The sequence below is a fragment of the Calonectris borealis genome, chromosome 15, assembly GCF_964195595.1.
Source record: "Calonectris borealis chromosome 15, bCalBor7.hap1.2, whole genome shotgun sequence".
Classification (NCBI taxonomy): Eukaryota; Metazoa; Chordata; class Aves; order Procellariiformes; family Procellariidae; genus Calonectris; species Calonectris borealis.
In genome coordinates, this window is record NC_134326.1 from 12,539,895 (window position 1) to 12,558,485 (window position 18,591).

An 18,591-nucleotide genomic window follows, 5' to 3' on the forward strand; every position below is an offset into this window, starting at 1 on the left:
GATCAAAGCCAGCTTTGAGTGGAGCTGGGTAGGCTATTCAGGGTGTTTCCTGGGGCGTCCCCAGGTAGCCTCTGCCATTCCTCAGGGCTCTTCTCTTCACCTCCCTCCCACCCTCGCCCCCTGCCCCAGTCTGGGGTGCTTTTCTTTGAAACAAAGCCAGTAGAAATGCTTGCTCCTGCTGGTATATGGCAGCTGGCGTGGACTGCCCCTCGAGGCAGGGGCTGGTGGGCTCTTCTTTCCTTGAGGAGCACCGCTGTTGTGGAGGAGACACTCGTGTGTGGTTCTGGCAGGGCTGGCTTTTGTTAGGCAGCGGCGTGCTGCTTTGTTGGATTCTGTGCATGCCCTGTGTGAGCCTGTTCCTGATCCGGAGACCTTGCAGCCAAACCTAGGAGGGAGAAAACACGTTGAATTTCTTTTTCTGCTTGTAAGGAGGTGGTGTGTGAGCAGGAGTCAAGACAGGTCATGGTGGGGCTGAAATCTTGACTTGCTGCAGGTCTTGTGTGAGGTCCATGGTGGTGTGAACCCCAACAGTTGCACTCTGATACCTTAAAACACCCCAGAGGCACTCAAGCATCTAAATACTTTTGGCTGTAGCAGGATTTAGGCACTTCCCAGATCTGGCTCCTTCTGTCTGTACGTTCCCTCTTGTGAACTTGCCGCCCCGTGCTGGGATGCACTGGAGATCAAAGCACGAGACGAGCAGTGCCCGTGCGCTGCAGGCTTGCGCGTCCCTCCGTCAGAGCCCTCCTCTTCTCCCTGGGGAGGGACGGCCACATTGGTGCAGTGATGGGCCTTGCCTGTTCAAGGGCATGTTTGTTTTGCTGTGCATAACAGCAGATCAAGTTCTGCGTGGCGCTTTACAGAGCGAGCTGAACTCCTCGCCACCCCTCCTCCCTGGCTGGCGAGGCCAAGTGGGGAGGGCTGAGCTGAGTCAGGGAGTGCCTTCCTGCAGTGGGATGGGGTTAAAGGTCCATTTCTTGGCCACCTGGATTGATCAGGAGTCTTCTGATCTTTATGGGGCCCTTCTGAGACCCAGTTCAGAAGCTGGCTTGGTTTTCTCTTCACCTCTTCCTCTTAGCCCTCCTTTGCTGAAGGGGGAGCTGGCTTGCTTCCCACCTGTCTCCTTCCAGAGCCAACACTTCCACAACCCTCAACTGTGTTTTAACAGTTTTGTTCTTCTCCTCCTCCTCTTGCAGAACATACAACTCCTGCGAAAGTGGTGAGGGCTGCCAACCCAAGACAGCGGAAAGGAAGCAAGGTAAGGCTGTGCCTGTCACCCCCCTTGCTGGCCTTCAGCTTCTGGTGCAGTTGTCAGCACTGCATGAGCATCTTGAGGGTCTGGTGAGCAGACCACTTCCTTCGCAGGCCTGGTTGTGGAGGGCTTGACGTGCTGGCCTGGCCACTTCCAAGAGCATGGAGAAGAACGTCCTGATTCTCCGTCTCCTCTTCAGTGTTTTAATGGTCTTGCATGCTGCCTGGACTGGTTTTCTGCCCAGCTAGGCTAGGGGAGGCCTTCTCACCTCCCCTCTTGCAGGGAGGGACTTGGAGCGCAGTGCTGGATGCGGAAAGCCTCTCCCCTCATCCTGAGGACACCCCAAGTCCCTTGTGGGCTTATCCAGTGCCCTGCTTTGCAGTGCAGACAGGGTGGTTGTGTGATAGAGCACTGTGTCCGCAGGTCCTTTCTTCCCTGTGCAATCTGTTCTTTACTGGCACATAGAGAGCTAAGGTTATTGATTTCAAACAAAGACTCCTTTGGAGGAACCAGGGCAATCTGTTCCAGGGGATCAACATATGATGGAGGGACAGTTGCTTCTGAGGATGCTGCATGCAGCTGGGGCACAGCTAGGGACGTGGGCTGTTGGTGTTGGCTCCCAGCAGCCAGTGAAGACGTATCTGAAACTTGATAGACTTTCCTTACCTGTTCCATCTCAGGGAGAGGAGGACCCTGGGGATGGAAGGTGCTCCTGTCTGTGAAACAGGCATGGCCCTGCACTGGAGGTGGTTGTCCCAGGAAACCTGCCTCCTGAGGAGAGGAGCATGGCACCTGAATGTAGAGACATGGTCTCATGGGGGACTCGGTGACTCCAAATTAATTTAGAAGTAATAACCCCATAGGGGCAAGGAGGAGTTTCTGTGCCCAGATAATCTTAAACTTAGTGCCCAGCCATGATTCATCATGTACCTGGGCAGCTGTTTGATTCAGCAGAGAAGTGAACAGTGGTCCCCCGTGTGGCATGGGATGTCTGGAACGAGGGAGCTCCTGTCACCATCAGATACCTGCTTGAATTTTCCCAATTCTACTACGTGATCCCTTCGCGTTGTTGTTGCCAGCACTTGGCTGCAGTTGGGCACTTAAGTGAAGCTATGCCTGGCTGTAACCTGCCACTAGGTGGAGGCAGCTTCTTTAATGGGATGTGGTTGCTTCAAGTGGATTTAGGATGCTGAAAGCTGTGTGCTTTCCCTGTCCAAGGGACAGTGCCTATGATGAGTGAGTTACCTTGGGTGGCCTGGTGCCAAATGCTGCTGCTGGGGCAAAAAGTTTGGTGGGAGCTGGGAGGCTGGTAGCTTACAGGTCTGGTGGCAGCCTCATTACAACCCCTGATAGACATAAACTTGTCTGCAGTTATTTGGGAATAATTTGGGGGCCCTGCTTGGGTGGGGAGACGGGCTGTGTATATGCAGCTTGGGTGTCACCCCCAAACCTCATGGGGACAGCTGTCTGCAGGACAGCGGTGGGTGGTGGCTGTGACAGTGTGCCTGGAAGGGCTTCTGGCTGCTGATGCAGGGAGCGGCACCCGCAGCGTGTGCGCTAATGAGACCTTTCTCTTTGGATACAAGGTTGGTGACTTCGGTGATGCCACAAATTGGCCAACACCTGGAGAAATAGCCCACAAGAGCGTCCAGGTGAGAACACAAAATCACTCCGGTGAGCAGGATAAGGCCCTTGCAGAACTCCCCGACCCTCTGCGGCGCTGGGAGCGCTGGCTGAGCCAGGCCATTTGGGGTCCTGCGTGTCAGCACGGAGGCAGCCAGGAATAGCGTGCAGGGGATTTCCTTTTAGGGCTGCCCTGCATGTCGGGCTCCCTCCGTCGGTGCTATTCTGGGAGCCTGGAGCCCAGTCTAAACCCGTGGGCTGGGTGAAGCAGGTAGGGCAGCTCCCAGACCCACTCTTCTCAGGGCTGCTCAGTGCAAGAAGGGGCCTGGGCAAAAGCCAAGACTTCCACGGGAGAAACTGAAAACACGTGTGAGAACAGGCTAGTGTGCCCGAGGGGCATGGCCTTTCTTTCCTGCTACAGACCTGGGTGTCGTTGAAACCTTTTTCTATTTTTGGATGCTGCTTTGTCAGCTCCTGGCTGTCTGTCAGGGCATTGAGGGTCACTCACCCTTTTGCCGTTGGGGCAGTCTGGTCTCTTGTAGGACACCCCCATCCAGGAGCACCAAGCCCCCTGACAGTCCACCTCCGTAAATTCTGTGCCTGGGGCTCGTGTCTCAGCTCAAGCACTTCCCAGCATCTGCAGAGCCCCTTGCCCTGCTGAGACATAAGCCCTTCCCCAGGAACAGGGCAGCTCTGGGAGGCACGGAGCAGGGATGCTCCGAGTCTAGGGCAAGGTCCTCCCGTTCCTGCTCCTGCTGGTTCAGCTGGTGTCTGCCTCCAGCTCTTCATTTCTCCCACCTCTCACATCTTTCCTGCACTGGTGTGTCTCCAGCAGCCACACAAAGCACCGTCCCTCCGGAAACTCCCTGTTAAGAAAGACATGAAAGAGCAAGAGAAAGGGGATGGGAGCGACGGCAAAGAGAGCCTGAAAACCAAATCAGATGAGTCTGGGGAGGAGAAGAATGGTGATGATGACAACCAGAAGTCCGCCCAGAAGAAGAAAGGTAAGGCAGGACCTCGCAGGGGCAGTACCCCGGGCTCAGCCTGTCTCCCCCTCTGTGACTCAGCCAGGTGGTAGCATTTACTGCTTTCCCTGGGGGCCTTGCTGTGGGACATGGTCCTAATGCAGGGACAGCTGCAGTGAAAAGGTGTTTGCAGGCTTCAGTGGGACAAAGTGTCGTTTTGGTGAGAGCAGGTGGAGCAGGGCCCAAGTAGGGGCATCCGTGTGTCTGTCTGGGGAACATGGCAGTAGTCTGCCCTCTCACGTGTGCTCCGTGGTGGCACAGAAAAGCCCCTGGCTGTGGGTTGCCTCAGGCATGGTTGACACGTGGGCTCAGTCTGGACTGAGCCTCGGCGGGCAGAAAGGGGCAGAGGAAGGACAAGTGCTGTGAAGCAACAGGGAAGTTTTTGTGTCATGTCCCTCCATGCCCAAGAGTCCCGGTCGGAGCCTTTCTACATCCAGTGAGGCTTGGAGGCATGTCTGAGGGCAGGTCAGTCCAAAAGGCCCCCCTGCTTTCTCTCCTCCGTGTATGGGGGCTGTGTGGCAAGAGGGAGCTGCGGGGGAGGAAGCAGATGCTCTCTGAACCTGTGTCATACCCAAACCCTGTCCTTTTGCAGGCAACAAACACAAGTGGGTCCCTTTGCAAATAGACATGAAGTCAGAGGTGCCTAGGGACAAAACGGCCTCTCGGAACAACCGGCAAAACGAGCAGCACAGGCACCCCTCCAACAACCGCAGCGAGCTGAAAGGTGGGGGCTCAGGCTGGGGACCCGCTCTCCTTGCCCCCTGGCTGTGGGGCAGAGCGAGCCCCGATGGCCACGCATGGCATGGGGCGGTGGGGATGCTTCCTGTGTTCAAAGGGCTCTGGGGAGAGTGGGCTTGCTCCAGGGAGATGCCTTCATCCCGTAACACTCCTCCTCCTGCCTCTCCTTCCCTGTCTGCTGCAGGCTGGCACCCAGACAACAAGCATGAGCGCAGCTGGCAGGACCACGACGAAACCTCCAGCGTGAAAAGCGAGGGAGGAGCTGTGCGAGGGACCTTCCGGGGCCGAGGCCGGGGCCGTGGCAGGGGCCGGGGCCGTGGCAGAGGAGGTGATGACTGTATGTGTGGTCTTGTGACAGTAGGGAGAGAATAGGGCGTGTGCAGGGCTCTGTTTGTGAGACCTGGGGCTCCAAAGCAGCTGGGGAGGGCAGAGCCCTGTAGGGATACAGGGAAATACTGTGGCAGGTCATCCTAACTGATGAATTGAGCTGCTTTTAATAAAAGCAAATTATTGTTCTTAGTATTTTAATAAAGGCAAATGTCTTTCCGCTACTCAGGCCAAGCTCTTCCACCTGTTTTCTGCTCCTTGCAGTACCTCTGTGTGCAGCAGTTGAAGCATGCCGATACTCCGCGTAGGCTTTATATCGCGTTGAGAGCCAAGCAGGAGTCTTGGCTTGGATGGGGAGAGCATCTGCAGTGGCATTCGGCAGGGCAGTGTCTGTGCTAACCGTGAAACAGCTTCAGTGTAGGGCCTTTGTGTGTCCCCTGGGCTGCCCGGTTGCTCCTGGGTAAGAGGGCTCCTGGCCTCTCTTTGGCGTGGTGTGTTGAGGCTTCACTGGGATCCCTTCTGCGGCAAAGGCTGAGATGAGGGATGTGGATCAGTGACGCCCTGTTGTGGGCTGCTATGGGGGCCCCAGGAACAATGCAGAGGGAGCTATTTGTGCAGGAGTCCGGCCCCATCTGGCAGTGCAGCCTGTCTAGCAGATCCCAGGGGCTCTGTGCTGACCCTTACTGGTGTCCCACAGGGCACTTCGACTACCAGTATGGGTACCGGAAATTTGAGGGCTCAGATGGCTCCCGCACCCAGAAGTACGCTAGCAACATCACTTACTACTTCGACAACATCAGCAGCGCCGAGCTCTACAGCGTGGACCAGGAACTGCTCAAGGATTACATCAAGCGGCAGATGTAAGCACCACCTCTTCTCCTTGTCTGCGTGTTGGTTGGTGGTGGGATGTTCACAGATGCCCTCCCTAGAGACTGCGTAGCTAATCCCGTGGGTAGGGTCAGAGCCACTCCCATGGGTAGGCTGACTCTGTGCCATGCAGCTCACAGCACCAGCTTGCCCTAAGTCTGGGCTCCCCAGGCTGACTTCAGCCTTGCAGCAGCAGAAGTGTACGGGCGGGGATTATTTCCTCGGGGGTGCCCAGAGGCAGGTGGCTTGGAGCTGCCTTTCACTGATGTGTTGTCCATACAGAGAATATTACTTCAGCGTGGACAACCTGGAGCGAGACTTCTTCCTGCGTCGCAAGATGGACTCGGATGGCTTCCTTCCCATCACCCTGATTGCCAGCTTCCACCGGGTACAGGCTCTGACCACCGACATCAGCCTCATCATCAAGGTGAGGGCAAGGAAAGATGAACTTTCCTTCTTGTTCTGCTTCTCACCACCCCTGTCTGAGGCCTATTTTCTAGATGGGCTATGGGCGAAATGCAAGCGGAGCCTTCCCTTGTCCTTGACTTGCTCTCTCCTCCTCTTGATCCTCCTAGCGAGGAAGGGCTGGGGCTGAGCCACTCAACGTGCCAAGGCAGGGCCCTAAGTTAACTGGGTATCACTTGGTTCCAGGCTCTGAAGGACAGCAAGGTGGTGGAAATCGTGGACGAGAAGATAAGGAGAAAAGAGCAGCCAGAAAAATGGGCTCTGCCTGGCCCTCCTATGGCAGACTACACACAAACAGACTTCTCGCAGTTCATCAACTGCCCTGAGTTTGTGCCCCGGCAAAGCTTCCAGAAAGAGACAGGTGAGCACCGGGGGAATGTGGAGGGAGGTGTGGGATGCAGTGTTGGTACTGCAGCAGGACTGAGACCCTGAGAGTCAGGAGTGTTCCCCAGGGCAGGGCTCCGCCGTTTGGTTTCTGCATGGTGGTGGGAGTTGGTATGGGCTCTGTCCTAGACCCCCAGAGTGCTGCTGCCTCTGTACATGGGGAAGTATGAAAGAGACTGAGTCTGTGGCTTTCCTTCTGTGGGGGCTGAAGGGATTCAGGGAGGGTCAGTTCTGCTGGAAGTCTGTTGGCTGTGCCTGGAAATACTCTACCACTGCTGGGCAGAGTAGAGGACACTGGTGAACCCAACCTTCACCTGCAGAGCTCTGTGGCCACCACCGGCATCACAGCCTTAACTGGACGCTTGTGTGTGGTTGGTTTGGTTTTTTTTTCCCGCAGCACTTGTGGGCAATGTGCTGGTAAACCTTGGCCACTGGAAGCTGGCTAGTTCTGCAAGCTGTTCATGCTGCCCAAAGTAACTCCCTCTTCAGTCAGGTGCTTTAAGTACACAACCCCCCAGGTTCCTTCCCTCCCTCTAAAGCACCTTGTGGTTCTTGTTGGCTCTAGAGTCTGCTCCTGGCTCCCCACGTCCCGCCAGCCCAGTCCCCACCAAAACAGAAGAGGTCAGTAACCTGAAGACGATGCCCAAGGGCCTGTCAGCAAGTCTGCCAGACCTGGATTCAGAGACGTGGATTGAAGTGAAGAAGAGACCTCGGCCCTCCCCAGCCAGGCCCAAGGTAGGTGGTGATGTAGGAGCTGTTGGGGTGGGGGTCTTCAGTTGTCTGGGTGACTTGAATCATAAGTAGGCAGGTTTCAGATCAAATAAGGTCTGTTGGTCATGGGAGTGATGTCCTAGTCTCTCCTGGCCCCAGCTATGATGTCCTTTGGAGCCGCTTCTTGGTGTAAATATGGTGTTCTCCCCAGAAAAGCAGCTTCTTGCTGCGGTAAGGAAACAAGGGGCAATAGTTGGGCACAAGCAGTAGGCTTGTGCCGCTATGTGGTCTTTACCCTGTGTCACTGTTGCCCCCCTACCTGTAGAAACCAGAGGAGTCAAAGACACCGCAGCAGCAGAAGCAGAAGGACCAAGATGAACCTGAGGAGCTAGACTTCCTCTTCGATGAGGAGATGGAGCAGATGGACGGCCGCAAGAACACCTTCACCGACTGGTCAGATGAAGATTCGGATTACGAGATCGACGATCGGGACGTGAACAAGATCCTCATCGTGACACAGACACCTCCTTACCTGCGCCGGCATCCTGGTGGGGACCGGACTGGCAACCATACATCCAGGGCTAAAATGAGCTCAGAGCTGGCCAAGGTGATCAACGATGGGCTGTATTACTATGAGCAGGACCTGTGGACAGAGCAGTTTGAGCCAGAGTATTCGCAGATCAAGGTGAGAGCAGCAGATCCAAGAAGAGACCTCATGTGGGTGCGAGGCACCTCACAGGGAGCTTTGTGTGCAGCGGACTTGGCCGCCTTGGTGGTGTGGGGTGGAAAGAGCAGTACAACGGGTTACAGCCCGCTTACGGGGTAGAACTAAGCTGAGATTAGTCCTCTTGTAGAGCTCGGGATTCCTGGCTCCCAGTGTCATGCTCTGCTGTGTTGGGGATAAACACAGCTCTGTAACGTGGCCTAAGGTTGCAGCCAGGTAAACGAAGTGCAGGTAACGAGGTGACCTAGAACGTGGGGTCCATTGCGCTGTCTGCCAGGGTCTTGGCAGGCAGTGCCAGGTGTATGGAGGGAACCGGGTGTCTCTGACTGTCCATAGTGCCCAGCGCTCCATGGCACCGGTCCCTTGGAGACCGCACTTACTGGGGATGAATTCACTGATGGCTGGGCTGCACTTGGCCTGTGCCCTTCTCCGCTTTGCTGCCAGTTTGCATAGACTAGGGCTTTTTATAGAAAGCCCATCTGCTGCTTTGAAACATTTAAGTCCCAACTTGATCACTCTCATGGTCAGGGACTTGCTTAGGCTCCTTCAGCAACTGAAGTTATTTTGGCTGCAAGGTGGGGTGGCCCATTGGAGCTACCAGGGCTCAGCGTTCCCATGCCTGGTACCTGGCACATTGCTGAAGCAGTGCTGCTCTTTAAGGTGGCAGAAGCTGAGGGTGTGGCGAGAGCAGGTGACAGAGGGACAGTGTGTGCTGGGGGTATGAGTCCTTGAAATATATGGGAGTGTTGTGCCCCACCGCCGGTGTGGCAGCGAGGATGCAGGGAGGAGGCTCTAGGGACGCAAGAAGGTGGCGGGGCCAGTGGGTCCTGGCCAAGCTTGCCTTGAACCTTGCTGCACCAGTGCTGACACAGGCAGGTAAAAGCCTGAAAGAAGCAAGTGATGGTTAGTGGAGCTGCCTTGTAGGATCCCTGAAAGCTTGGGAGTAGCAACTGCCTCAGATCTGGCCCATGCAGGGCCCCATTTTTCTGTCTGCTGCATCTCCCCTTTCTGCCTCTGCGCAGCACATTGCCCTTCTGGGCACCGGGGCCTCGTGGCTGCACTTGATGCCCAGCATCGTGGCTGTTGCACAAGCAGAGCAGTGGTCACGATGAGTTGATGGGATGAGGGCAAAAGAGGGCAATTGGTTGCTTCATCGTCTTCCTTTTCCAATACAGCAAGAAGTGGAGAACTTCAAGAAGGTGAATATGATCAGCAGAGAGCAGTTCGACACCCTGACCCCAGAACCCCCTGTGGATCCAAACCAGGAAGTCCCTCCTGGTCCCCCCAGGTTCCAGCAAGGTAAGAGACAGGGTGTGTGAGCGGGTGGGACTGAATTTGTCCCTATTCCTCCTAGTGAGAGATCCTCAGAGGTTGGGGAGCAGCTGGGGAGAAGGAATTGTGGCCGCTGGTGGCACAGAAAGCATCTTTCCCAGAGCAATGCTTTCCTCCCAGCTGAAAGTTTTGGGGCTCCAAAAGAGGAGGCTCAAAAGCAGAAGTGTCCCAGCAGAGTGAGGAAACTTTGGTGGACTTTGATGTAGCTCCCCGGATGTGACTCTTCTTTTGGACCCTCTCGGAGTACCTGGAAGGGAGCTGCCCACTGGGCCTCACTTGCCTGTGTGTGGGGCCTGGTACCCTGTCCTTCTCCTGGGGATGGGAGTTTTGTCACTGCTGTTAGCCACTGGGAAGCAGATGCCTTGTGGAATCCCTAGAAGCTCAGTTCTTGGATCTGCTGCTAGGCTTTGGGCTGTCTGGCCAGGCTGGATTTGAAGCTGCTTGTCTCGGAGGGCTGGCATGCGTCCTGCCCCTGCTGCTTCCCATCTGCCAGATGGGGGTCCCTTGCCTGTTGTGCTCAGAGCTCAGCTTGACCCAAGGTGGGGGGTTTCTCTCTGCAGTACCTACAGATGCTTTGGCTAACAAGTTGTTTGGAGTCCCTGAGCCTTCAACCATTGCCCGGTCTTTGCCCACAACTGTACCAGAATCGCCGAACTACCGCAACGCCAGGACCCCCCGGACCCCTCGCACGCCTCAGCTGAAGGACCCGACACAGACACCCCGGTTCTACCCGGTGGTGAAAGAGGGAAGGTCGATAGATGCCAAGGTGGGACCAGGGCTGGGGTGCAGGATGGGAGCTGGGGTTTCCCAGCGGGGCCTGGGGAGGAAGGGGACACGTCCCTGATGCACCATGTCTTGCAGACTCCACGGAAGAGGAAGACGAGGCACAGTTCGAACCCCCCGATGGAGTGCCATGTGGGCTGGGTGATGGACTCTCGGGAGCACAGGCCCCGAACTGCCTCCATCAGGTACCAGAGATGGGTGTGCATGATCACGGAGGAGCCAGAAATGGGAAAGGGAGCGAGCGTGAAGGGAAGGAAGGGAAAAGGCAATGTCTGATCTTGCAGGGGAGGTCTCCTGTTAGGTGGCTGCAGAAAGGACTGGGACTTAATTTGTCCCTCCTGGAAGGAGCTGAGGAAAGTCTGAAGTCTTGGAGTAACGAGATGAGGCTTGGTTGGAAACATTGGTTCCCTTCCTAGTAGGATACCCCATGGCTCAGGTCCCAAACCCAGAGTAGACAGTCACAGGGAGTTGGTGGGACCAACAGACAAGTGCCGTAGGGTGGGGCGTGACCCCACTCTGCTATCAGCTGGGTGATGCCAAGGAAGGGCATTGACGGGAGTCTCTCATGCTCAGCTCCAGCCCCTCGGAGGGGACCCCGGCCGTCGGAAGCTACGGCTGCACCCCGCAGTCCCTGCCCAAGTTTCAGCATCCTTCGCACGAGCTGCTCAAGGAGAACGGCTTCACGCAACATGTCTACCACAAGTACCGTCGGCGCTGCCTTAACGGTAGGGATGCCTGCACCGCAGGGCATGGGGCAGGGTGTCTGTGCTCCGCCGTGCCGGCAGGCAGGGTACGGCTGCAGAGCACACCCATGGCGATAAGCAGGGTCCTACAGGACAACCTTGCTGGTAGCTGGTGTTTCCTCACAGTTTGTGGTGAGCACAAGCTGTGGCTCAGGGTGTCCAGCACTGGGACTGGGTGTAGTCACAGTGCCACAGGGCCCTCCTGTACATGAGTCCCTGTGCAGAGCTGGCTCCCTGGGAGAGATCTGCCTTGTAAACATCCCTTCTTGCCGAAACAGAGCGGAAACGACTGGGCATTGGTCAGTCCCAGGAGATGAACACGCTCTTCCGGTTCTGGTCCTTCTTCCTCCGAGATCACTTCAACAAGAAAATGTACGAGGAGTTCAAGCAACTGGCTGTGGAGGACGGGAAGGAGGGATACAGGTAGGAGAGGAGGGGCAGAGTGGCCTTTCCTGGGAGGGGAGTGAGGGAAGAAGGATTCGGCCTTTTGCAGAGCTCACAGCAAAACAAAGGCAGCATCTCTGCCTTGCCCAAAGGTAGGACTGGGGCCACCCTCAGTCACCTCCTGCTGCTGGTACGCAGCAGGGCTCTTGCCTCAAGAGCCTCTCTGCCTGGCTGAGGCGTGCACCGGTGTCTGAGCACCACGTGCTGCTCTGTTCCCAGGTACGGTCTGGAGTGCCTTTTCAGATACTACAGTTACGGGCTGGAGAAGAAATTCCGGCCAGACATATTTAAGGACTTTCAAGAAGAGACCATCAAGGATTACGAAGCTGGTAGGTGCCTCCTTTGGCCCCCCCTGGGGTTGGCAGCAATGTAGCCCAGCTGCATGGCTGCTCCTGGGCCTCTTCTCGTGACTTTGGGGAAGGCACACAATGCTGTACATTAACATGTGCAGCGGGGACCAGCTGGATGTCCTGTTTCTCGCTTCACGGGAGAGGGTTGAGTGTGGATGCTCACTGGCCTGAAGACTGCTGAGGGGATAGAGGGGGGGCAATGGGAGGCTGTAGCTCTCCCAAAACATTTCTCTAGAGGCACCGGTTCTTCTACGATTTCTGAAGGCCCTGCAGTGGCTGAGCCTTGTCACTGCCAGGTCAGCTGAGCTTGGGGACATCCCCTGTCAAGAGGGCTGCCCAGTACTAATGTAGGTTGCTTCCCTCCAGGTTATCCATCTTGCCTCGGTTGTGCCCACCGGTGGGACAGGAGGGTCTGTGGCGTTGAGCGGTGGGGAAGCCTGGAGGGAAGGGTTCTGACGCCTGGTTTGATTTTTGTCCTGCTGACATCTGGTTTGGTTTTTTCCCCCTCCAGGACAGCTCTATGGGCTGGAAAAGTTCTGGGCCTTCTTAAAATATTCCAAAGCCAAAAACCTGGACATTAACAGCAAACTGCAAGAATACCTCAGCAAGTTCAAGCGCCTCGAGGACTTCCGAGTGGATGTGAGTAGACACAATGCCTGCACCACGCTGATGGCCCCTGCAAAGCACGCCTCGGCCCCCTCCAAGGAGGATTTTGGGGGCCAGTCCCCAAGCGGTGTCAGGCAGGGGAAGTTGGTGACACCTAGTGTCATGCGCTATCATTGCAGCTGGGCCAGGAACAAGCTGCAGGGTTTGAATATTGCAAATCCACTTCAGAGCAGCTCTCTGGGGAATTGGATGAGCCCATCTTCCCTGATGAGCTGAGGATGGAGGAGGTAGGTGAGCCTTGATGGCTTGAGTGGAGCCAGCATTGTGTGGAGCTTCGGCTTCTGGACTGTGCCCCTGTGTGGGAAGGAGGTGCCTAAGAGCAAGTTGTCACCCTTGGGCTTCATTGGAAGTCAGTCTGTTTTTTCTGTCAGCAAATCTGGCAGTGGTAGATTTGGAGAGGAGGGCAGCTGCATGGCTGGGACGGGTACATGTGTTCCTCGTGGGTCAGGGAGAGAGGTTGCAACTAGAGGTTTACAGGAAGGCTGTTTTCTGATCCAGGGGGAGGGCATCTGCATTTGGAGGGGGCTGTGCTGATACTGGGGTGCTTCTCTTCCAGCCACCCATGGGGGAGGAAGGTGGACACAAGAGATACCCTACAACGTCAGGGGGAGATGGCAGGAAGCGCTACCCATCCCAGTCTTCCAGCAAAACGGTCAGCCAGTGCCCATCCAGCCAAGCCCACGCCTCACCCAGCCAGCCTGCACAAGAGGATGCCAAAAACCTGAGCCAGCAATCCCCCGCACCGTCGGCTGCAGAATCGCAGACAGTGGGGAAGTAGAGAGGCTGCAGCGTCTGCTTCCTGCCGGGGGACGGGGTGGGTTGGTGGGGGACTGGCTCGGAGAAGGGGAGACATGAGGGGGTGGGACAGGAAGGGGGCTGGAAGGTGGGAGCCCAGGAATAGGCTGCTTGGGAGAAACTTCAACGCACATGATTTTTTTTCTCTTGTGGCTGGGAAGCAAAGACGATCTGCATCTAAAACACCATTTTGCTATTACAACCCTGACTAGAGCCAGACCTGCTCCCAGCAGACCCACCCTTTGCTTTCCCTTCCCTCCCCTCCTGTGCACCCACTCATGTCTTAGTGTCTCTTCAAAAAAAGAAATGTTCTGGCTGGGTTGGAAAGGGGAGAATTTTTTATTATTATATATATATATCAAGTTTTAAATTATTGCTAGAAGTTCGTCTGGATTTACCAAAACAAGTCTGCTCTGTGCGGCCCCAATGACTCCCCTCTGTGTCCCCCCTCGGATCGCAGTGCAGCCTGCTCAGGAAGCTCGGAGGAGCGAGGTTCCCCGATGGGGGACCGAAGCCGCAGCGTGTCGTGATGCTGCGGAGCCTCTGATCTCCATGACCTGGCTGACATCTCCCATTCCACGTACGGCGGTGCCTCTCCGACACCGACTGCCACAACAGGAGCATCGTCCTGTTCATCCTCCTGGTCCTTCCTCCCCAGCGTCTTCACCTCCAACCTTCCTGAGGGTCTGGCTCTCCCTCCACCCGCCTTTCCCTTCCCTCACGGACAATTTGGAAGTCAACCAAAGGACCTTTGCCAAGGATAGGCTTGTTCTGACTCCTTCCTGCGAGGATGGCTGGTGGGAGGCCGGCAGGCATCTGGACTCGAGCCTGCGTGGACGGTGCACCCGCTGCCCTAGGAATGCCCATCGCATGCAAAGACAGGACTTTGCCGAAGGAGGTTTTCTCTTCCTTTTCCCTTGGAAAAATGAAACAACAACAACAAAAAAACCCACAAAGCCCTCTGAAACAACAAAAAAAAACTCTTAAAAAGACACATCTCCCTTTGCTTTCTTCCTTGGAAATATTATTGAAGAAAAAAAAAACAAACAAAAAATAACAAAAAACACACAAAAAAAAAGTTGCCTTATGGTGGAGCTAGACCAGGGAGGCTCGCTGGCTTCCCGCACCCTGGGGCGCGCTGGGCTCTCGGCCCCCCCGGCCCAGAGACTCTTCACAGCATTGCTGCCGAGCTGATCTTCCCCGCGGCCTTTCCTCCGACCCCGCAGCTTGCTCGGATGCCTCCCCCCTCACGGAGACCCCCTGCCAGCCCTGATTCTCATGGGGGAAGGTGCCGAGGGCAGTCAAATCCAAGACTTGTGCTCACGAAGTAGCTGAAGCCGCTACGTTGTGTATATACCATTGTAGCATCCTCCCCGCGACAACGACTGTATGTGCTTATGGCCTCGCTCGGACCCCCCGTGCCCTCTCCGGGCAGGCTGGGGCAGGAGGTCGGTCTGCTCCGCTCTGCGTCTCCAGAGTGGTGGGGGGGTGAGCAGGGAGATCTGTCACAGCAGCTGGAGGGACTGGTCCTTGCTGCGAGCGAGTGGGAGGGCTGGCATGTCCCTGGTGCCACTTAGTGCCGTAGCCTGATGAGGGAGCGACGCAGCCCCGGCGAACCTGATTCTCGCAGCCGTCACTGGCCCAGGGCTGCTGGTGGGACTTGTGCTGGGTGCGAGCGGGAGACCTGCCCGGCAAGGAGGGCTCTCACCTGGGTCTCCTTGTGTGTCGTGTCTTGGCAGGCGGCTCTGTGGAGTCTTCTGCTCAGGGCAGTGTCTCTGTGCATCTCTGAGGGCTGAGATAACACCATGCTGCTCCTTGCTCGGCTGAGGCAAGGGGGTGGCTGCAGAGCTGCTGTGGCATTTACCTGGTTCCTGTACCCGGCACTGGGTGGGCTTCAGCAGGCAAACCCTCCCCAGGCTCATGAGCTATGTTCCCTCGCAGGGGGCCTGTATCAGAGGGGTGAGATGTGCTGCTGGGGCCCAGAAGTAGCACTGGGAAGTCATGCTCCCACTGTAAGGGTAGAAGCTCCTTTTCAGCCAGAGCCGCTTGCCTTGCTGCCGCTGTGCTCAGTCTCCTGGGTCAGGATACCTGCTTTGCATCTGGCTTGGTTATAGCTCCGGCACTCCATCTTCCTGAGCTGCAAAGCGTGCTCCTGTGCGCGGTGTGGAGCGGGCACCGCAATGGGCTGCTCAAAGATGCAGCTAATTGCGTTACCCTCTCTGCAAAATCACAAGCTAGTAAAGAACAGCGTTTTCTCAAAGTATCCGGTTGATCCAGAGCTGCATCTCATAGCTGGGAGGAGGAGTCATCTCTCCAGGGCTGTCCATGTACAGTTGCGGGGCTGGTGGATGAGAGCAGCCAGGAGCTGAGAGCGGAGATCGAGAGGGGGAGCTTGGGCAAGTTGTCAGTCAGCGGTGGCTGTGGGTGCTCGTGGGGCCCTGGCTGAAGTTACCACTTTCCCGAACTGACACTGTGTTGAAGATGCTGCTTTAGTAGGTGGGGGGGAGGCGGGCTGGTTCATGTGGAGCAGCTTCACGAACTGCTGCTAGAACTGAAAGCACAGCTGGGTTTGAGTGAGGCTGGGTAGCTGCTACTTTGCCATTTCCTAGTGGTGTGATCCTGCCCTGGTCTGTCTGCCCCTGCCACATCACCCTGCAGCTTGGTACCGCTCGCAGGCCCGATTTCAGCATGCCAACCTCTCTGAGTCCGTGGCTTGCTCCGTTACAGCAGCGGTGCTCTGAGGTTGTAGGGTGGTAACTGGGCAAGATGGGCAAGTAACGCTTGTACAGTGCTGCGGCTGTGACTGTTATCTCTGGATTTCCCCTCTCTCGTGAGCCGGAGTCAGATCTCTGAGGTTATGGATGCGGCCGGGTTTGCCCCTGATTTTGGAAGGAGGAGCCTTGGAGGCTGGAGATGGGGGTTTGATCAAGGACATTGGAGACACGTTGCTGCTTGTTTGCAAGTGGAAGCGGGTCTGGATGTGCCGCGGGTGGTCCTTGCTGCTGTGTCCCTGTGCTCCTCTCGTCGGTGCGTGTTCTCGTTTGAAGCCAATTGTCTCCGTTTTAGCAACAAATGAAATAGGAAATGAGGAGGAACGAGCTCCTGCTGTGGAGCTGTTGCTTGTGGAGCAGACTGTGGAATTGCTTGGGTGGTAGAAGAGGTAAGAACCTTCCCAGAGGATTTCCCAAAATTTGAATTGATTTTAATTTATTTTTTAATTTCTAAGGCTGAGACTCTGGTCTTGGCATGGAAGAGTTTTCCCCCCCCCCCCGCTGAGTCAGTGTGGCTGAGGACCCCGCATCTCTGTTTCCCAGGGCAGGGTGGGTCAGAAGAGCACCCCCCGCGGTCCCGCCGCCCTCCGGACTTGTGGACTGTGTGCCTTGTTTTACTGTCGTCGGACAGCAGCGTAGCCAGGGAGCGAAGGAGGGACGGACGTGACAGCCTGAGGCAGCTGTTGCTTCCTCCCGCCTGTCTTCCTCCGGGCTGAGGGAACTCGGGGCTGTTCACTCGGCGCTCTGCCGGGGCGCAGCGCCCGCCGGCCGCGGTGCGGGTGGTGGCAGAGGGCAGGGAGCTCCGCGGGGCTCCGGTTACAGGGCAGCCTCCTGCACCCCTGTGCTGCGCAGCGGCTGTGGCGAGGCCGGGGCTGCAGAGCGCGTGGTCAGTGCCGGGCTGAGGAAGGGCTGACTGCAGCGAAGCTTTCCCCGTCTCATGGCTTGCACGGGGGACAGGTCTGCAGAGGCACTTTTCTTGTTGCGTACAGAAGGTGTAGCACACACCCCAGACAAAGGGACAGCTGTCCAGAGATGGGTTTTGCTTTTGAGGAGGCTCTTGCCCTCCTGCTGAGGAGGGAGTTTGGCCTTGCTTTTAGCTTGGATGCTTCACCACGATCACGTTTTGTGCTTTTTTTAATTTTAGTGGTCTGAGTGACCGGGCACGCGTACTCCTGTGAACGCTGATCCATCCCACAGCTCGCGAGGGCTGTGCCGTGCTGGTGCCCAGCCACCAGCATGGCCAGAGGGAGCCCCGGCTGCTTTCGGAAGGGCTGGCGGAGGCTGTCAGGCCTGCAGGCAGAACGGGGGGACCACTCCCCATCTCCCCCCTCTTCTCGGGAGGTCCCAGGCCGGGGCTCCCTGCTGAGGTCCTGTGTGTCAGCCCGTCTTTGGGATGCAGGCGATTGCAACAGGTACAGAGCTCTGGCATGGGGTTAGGAGTGGAGGGGGAAGGTGTGTTTTGGATGAGGCTTTGTTGCTTTGCCATGCTCATTTGGGGGAAAAAAAAAAAAAAAAATATCCTGCTGCTCTGTTCACCTGTCTGTCCCTCTTCCTGCTGCCCCCCTCGCCCCCCCGATGGCGGCTTGTCACTGTAGGCCTTGGGGTCCCTTGAGTTTCGGCAACCGCTCGTCTTGCTTGGGACTGGTTGACTGTACTGTAACAAAATGATGTGTTAACCTCAGTGTCCTGCCACGTGTCTGTACACGTTCAGCATGGCAGTGCAGAGGGGGCCTTCTAGCTGTTAATGCCTTTCCAGTTATTTTATCAAACGGGGGGGGGGGGGGGGGAGGAAGAAAACTGTAAATGTAGCAAGCTGTGTTTGCAATGCTTATTTTCTCCTGTCTCCTCTGAGACTGGTTATGTCACTTTGTCACTGTTTTAAAATGGATGTTAGGCTCTTTTTGAGAGGGTTGCTACACTTGATGTTAAATGCCTCACTGACTTTTTTTTTTTTTTAAGAAAGGTTTCCAATACAGGTAATAGATTAATGACTTTTTTTTTCTTTAAAGAAAATGTTCATCTCGGTGGTGTGGAGCGGGTGGCTGGAGGGCAGCGTTTCAATGAGTAGTTTACAGTTTCACTTTCTGCAGACACTTGAACATAGGACCGATGTATCTGTGACAAGCACATCCCTTTGGTGGGAAGCTCCAGAGGAGCGGGGAGCGCCCTGGGTGCCAGCCAGCCCCCCGCAGCGTGCGGGAGCGTGCTGGGGTCCACCCCAGGGTCCCCGCGCTGTCCCCTGCGGGTCGCTCTCCAGGTGTCAGCCCCGCACGGGGCTGGCTCGTGCCGGTGGTGTCCCTTGTGGGAGGGGGTGTCTGGCACCACTTGGCCCCTCGAGCCTCCCTGGTGCAGCCCCGCTCCCCCTCCTCCTCTCCCAGCCTGTCCTGGTCCCGTTGGGGTTGGAAATCTTTGGATCCGTGGCTCAGAAACCCCCGCTGAGCTGCACCCCGGCGAGGGTGGCCCTCTGCTCGCTCGCCTGGAGCAAAAGGGGTGATGGTTTGATGTGCTGGCCCTTCTCAAACCCTGTGTGTCCCAACCTCAGCCTTCTGTTTCCCAAAACTAGAAAGTGTGTGCAACCTTCTTCAGCTGCA

The 18,591-nt window shown here is 56.5% G+C and overlaps 1 protein-coding gene across 10 annotated transcripts in view; it reads left to right on the forward strand.

The window, feature by feature from the left end:
* LARP1 (La ribonucleoprotein 1, translational regulator) overlaps window positions 1-18,591 on the forward strand; it is a 58,752-nt gene that overhangs the window by 29,696 nt on the left and 10,465 nt on the right. For 4 of the 10 annotated variants that reach the window (XM_075164247.1, XM_075164250.1, XM_075164254.1 and 1 more), the window contains 18 exons: window positions 1,197-1,258; window positions 2,839-2,904; window positions 3,708-3,879; window positions 4,493-4,624; window positions 4,823-4,975; window positions 5,663-5,825; window positions 6,115-6,259; window positions 6,484-6,658; window positions 7,247-7,416; window positions 7,718-8,077; window positions 9,292-9,415; window positions 10,009-10,214; window positions 10,310-10,416; window positions 10,805-10,956; window positions 11,253-11,397; window positions 11,638-11,747; window positions 12,280-12,407; window positions 12,991-17,778. In XM_075164247.1, the coding sequence (XP_075020348.1) occupies window positions 1,197-1,258; window positions 2,839-2,904; window positions 3,708-3,879; window positions 4,493-4,624; window positions 4,823-4,975; window positions 5,663-5,825; window positions 6,115-6,259; window positions 6,484-6,658; window positions 7,247-7,416; window positions 7,718-8,077; window positions 9,292-9,415; window positions 10,009-10,214; window positions 10,310-10,416; window positions 10,805-10,956; window positions 11,253-11,397; window positions 11,638-11,747; window positions 12,280-12,407; window positions 12,991-13,212 (2,792 nt within the window). In that variant the 3' untranslated portion in view covers window positions 13,213-17,778. Of the gene's footprint in view, window positions 1-1,196; window positions 1,259-2,838; window positions 2,905-3,707; window positions 3,880-4,492; window positions 4,625-4,822; window positions 4,976-5,662; window positions 5,826-6,114; window positions 6,260-6,483; window positions 6,659-7,246; window positions 7,417-7,717; window positions 8,078-9,291; window positions 9,416-10,008; window positions 10,215-10,309; window positions 10,417-10,804; window positions 10,957-11,252; window positions 11,398-11,637; window positions 11,748-12,279; window positions 12,408-12,990; window positions 17,779-18,591 lie in introns of those variants that run through there. The other 6 variants (XM_075164248.1, XM_075164251.1, XM_075164253.1 and 3 more) reach the window with 4 other exon arrangements.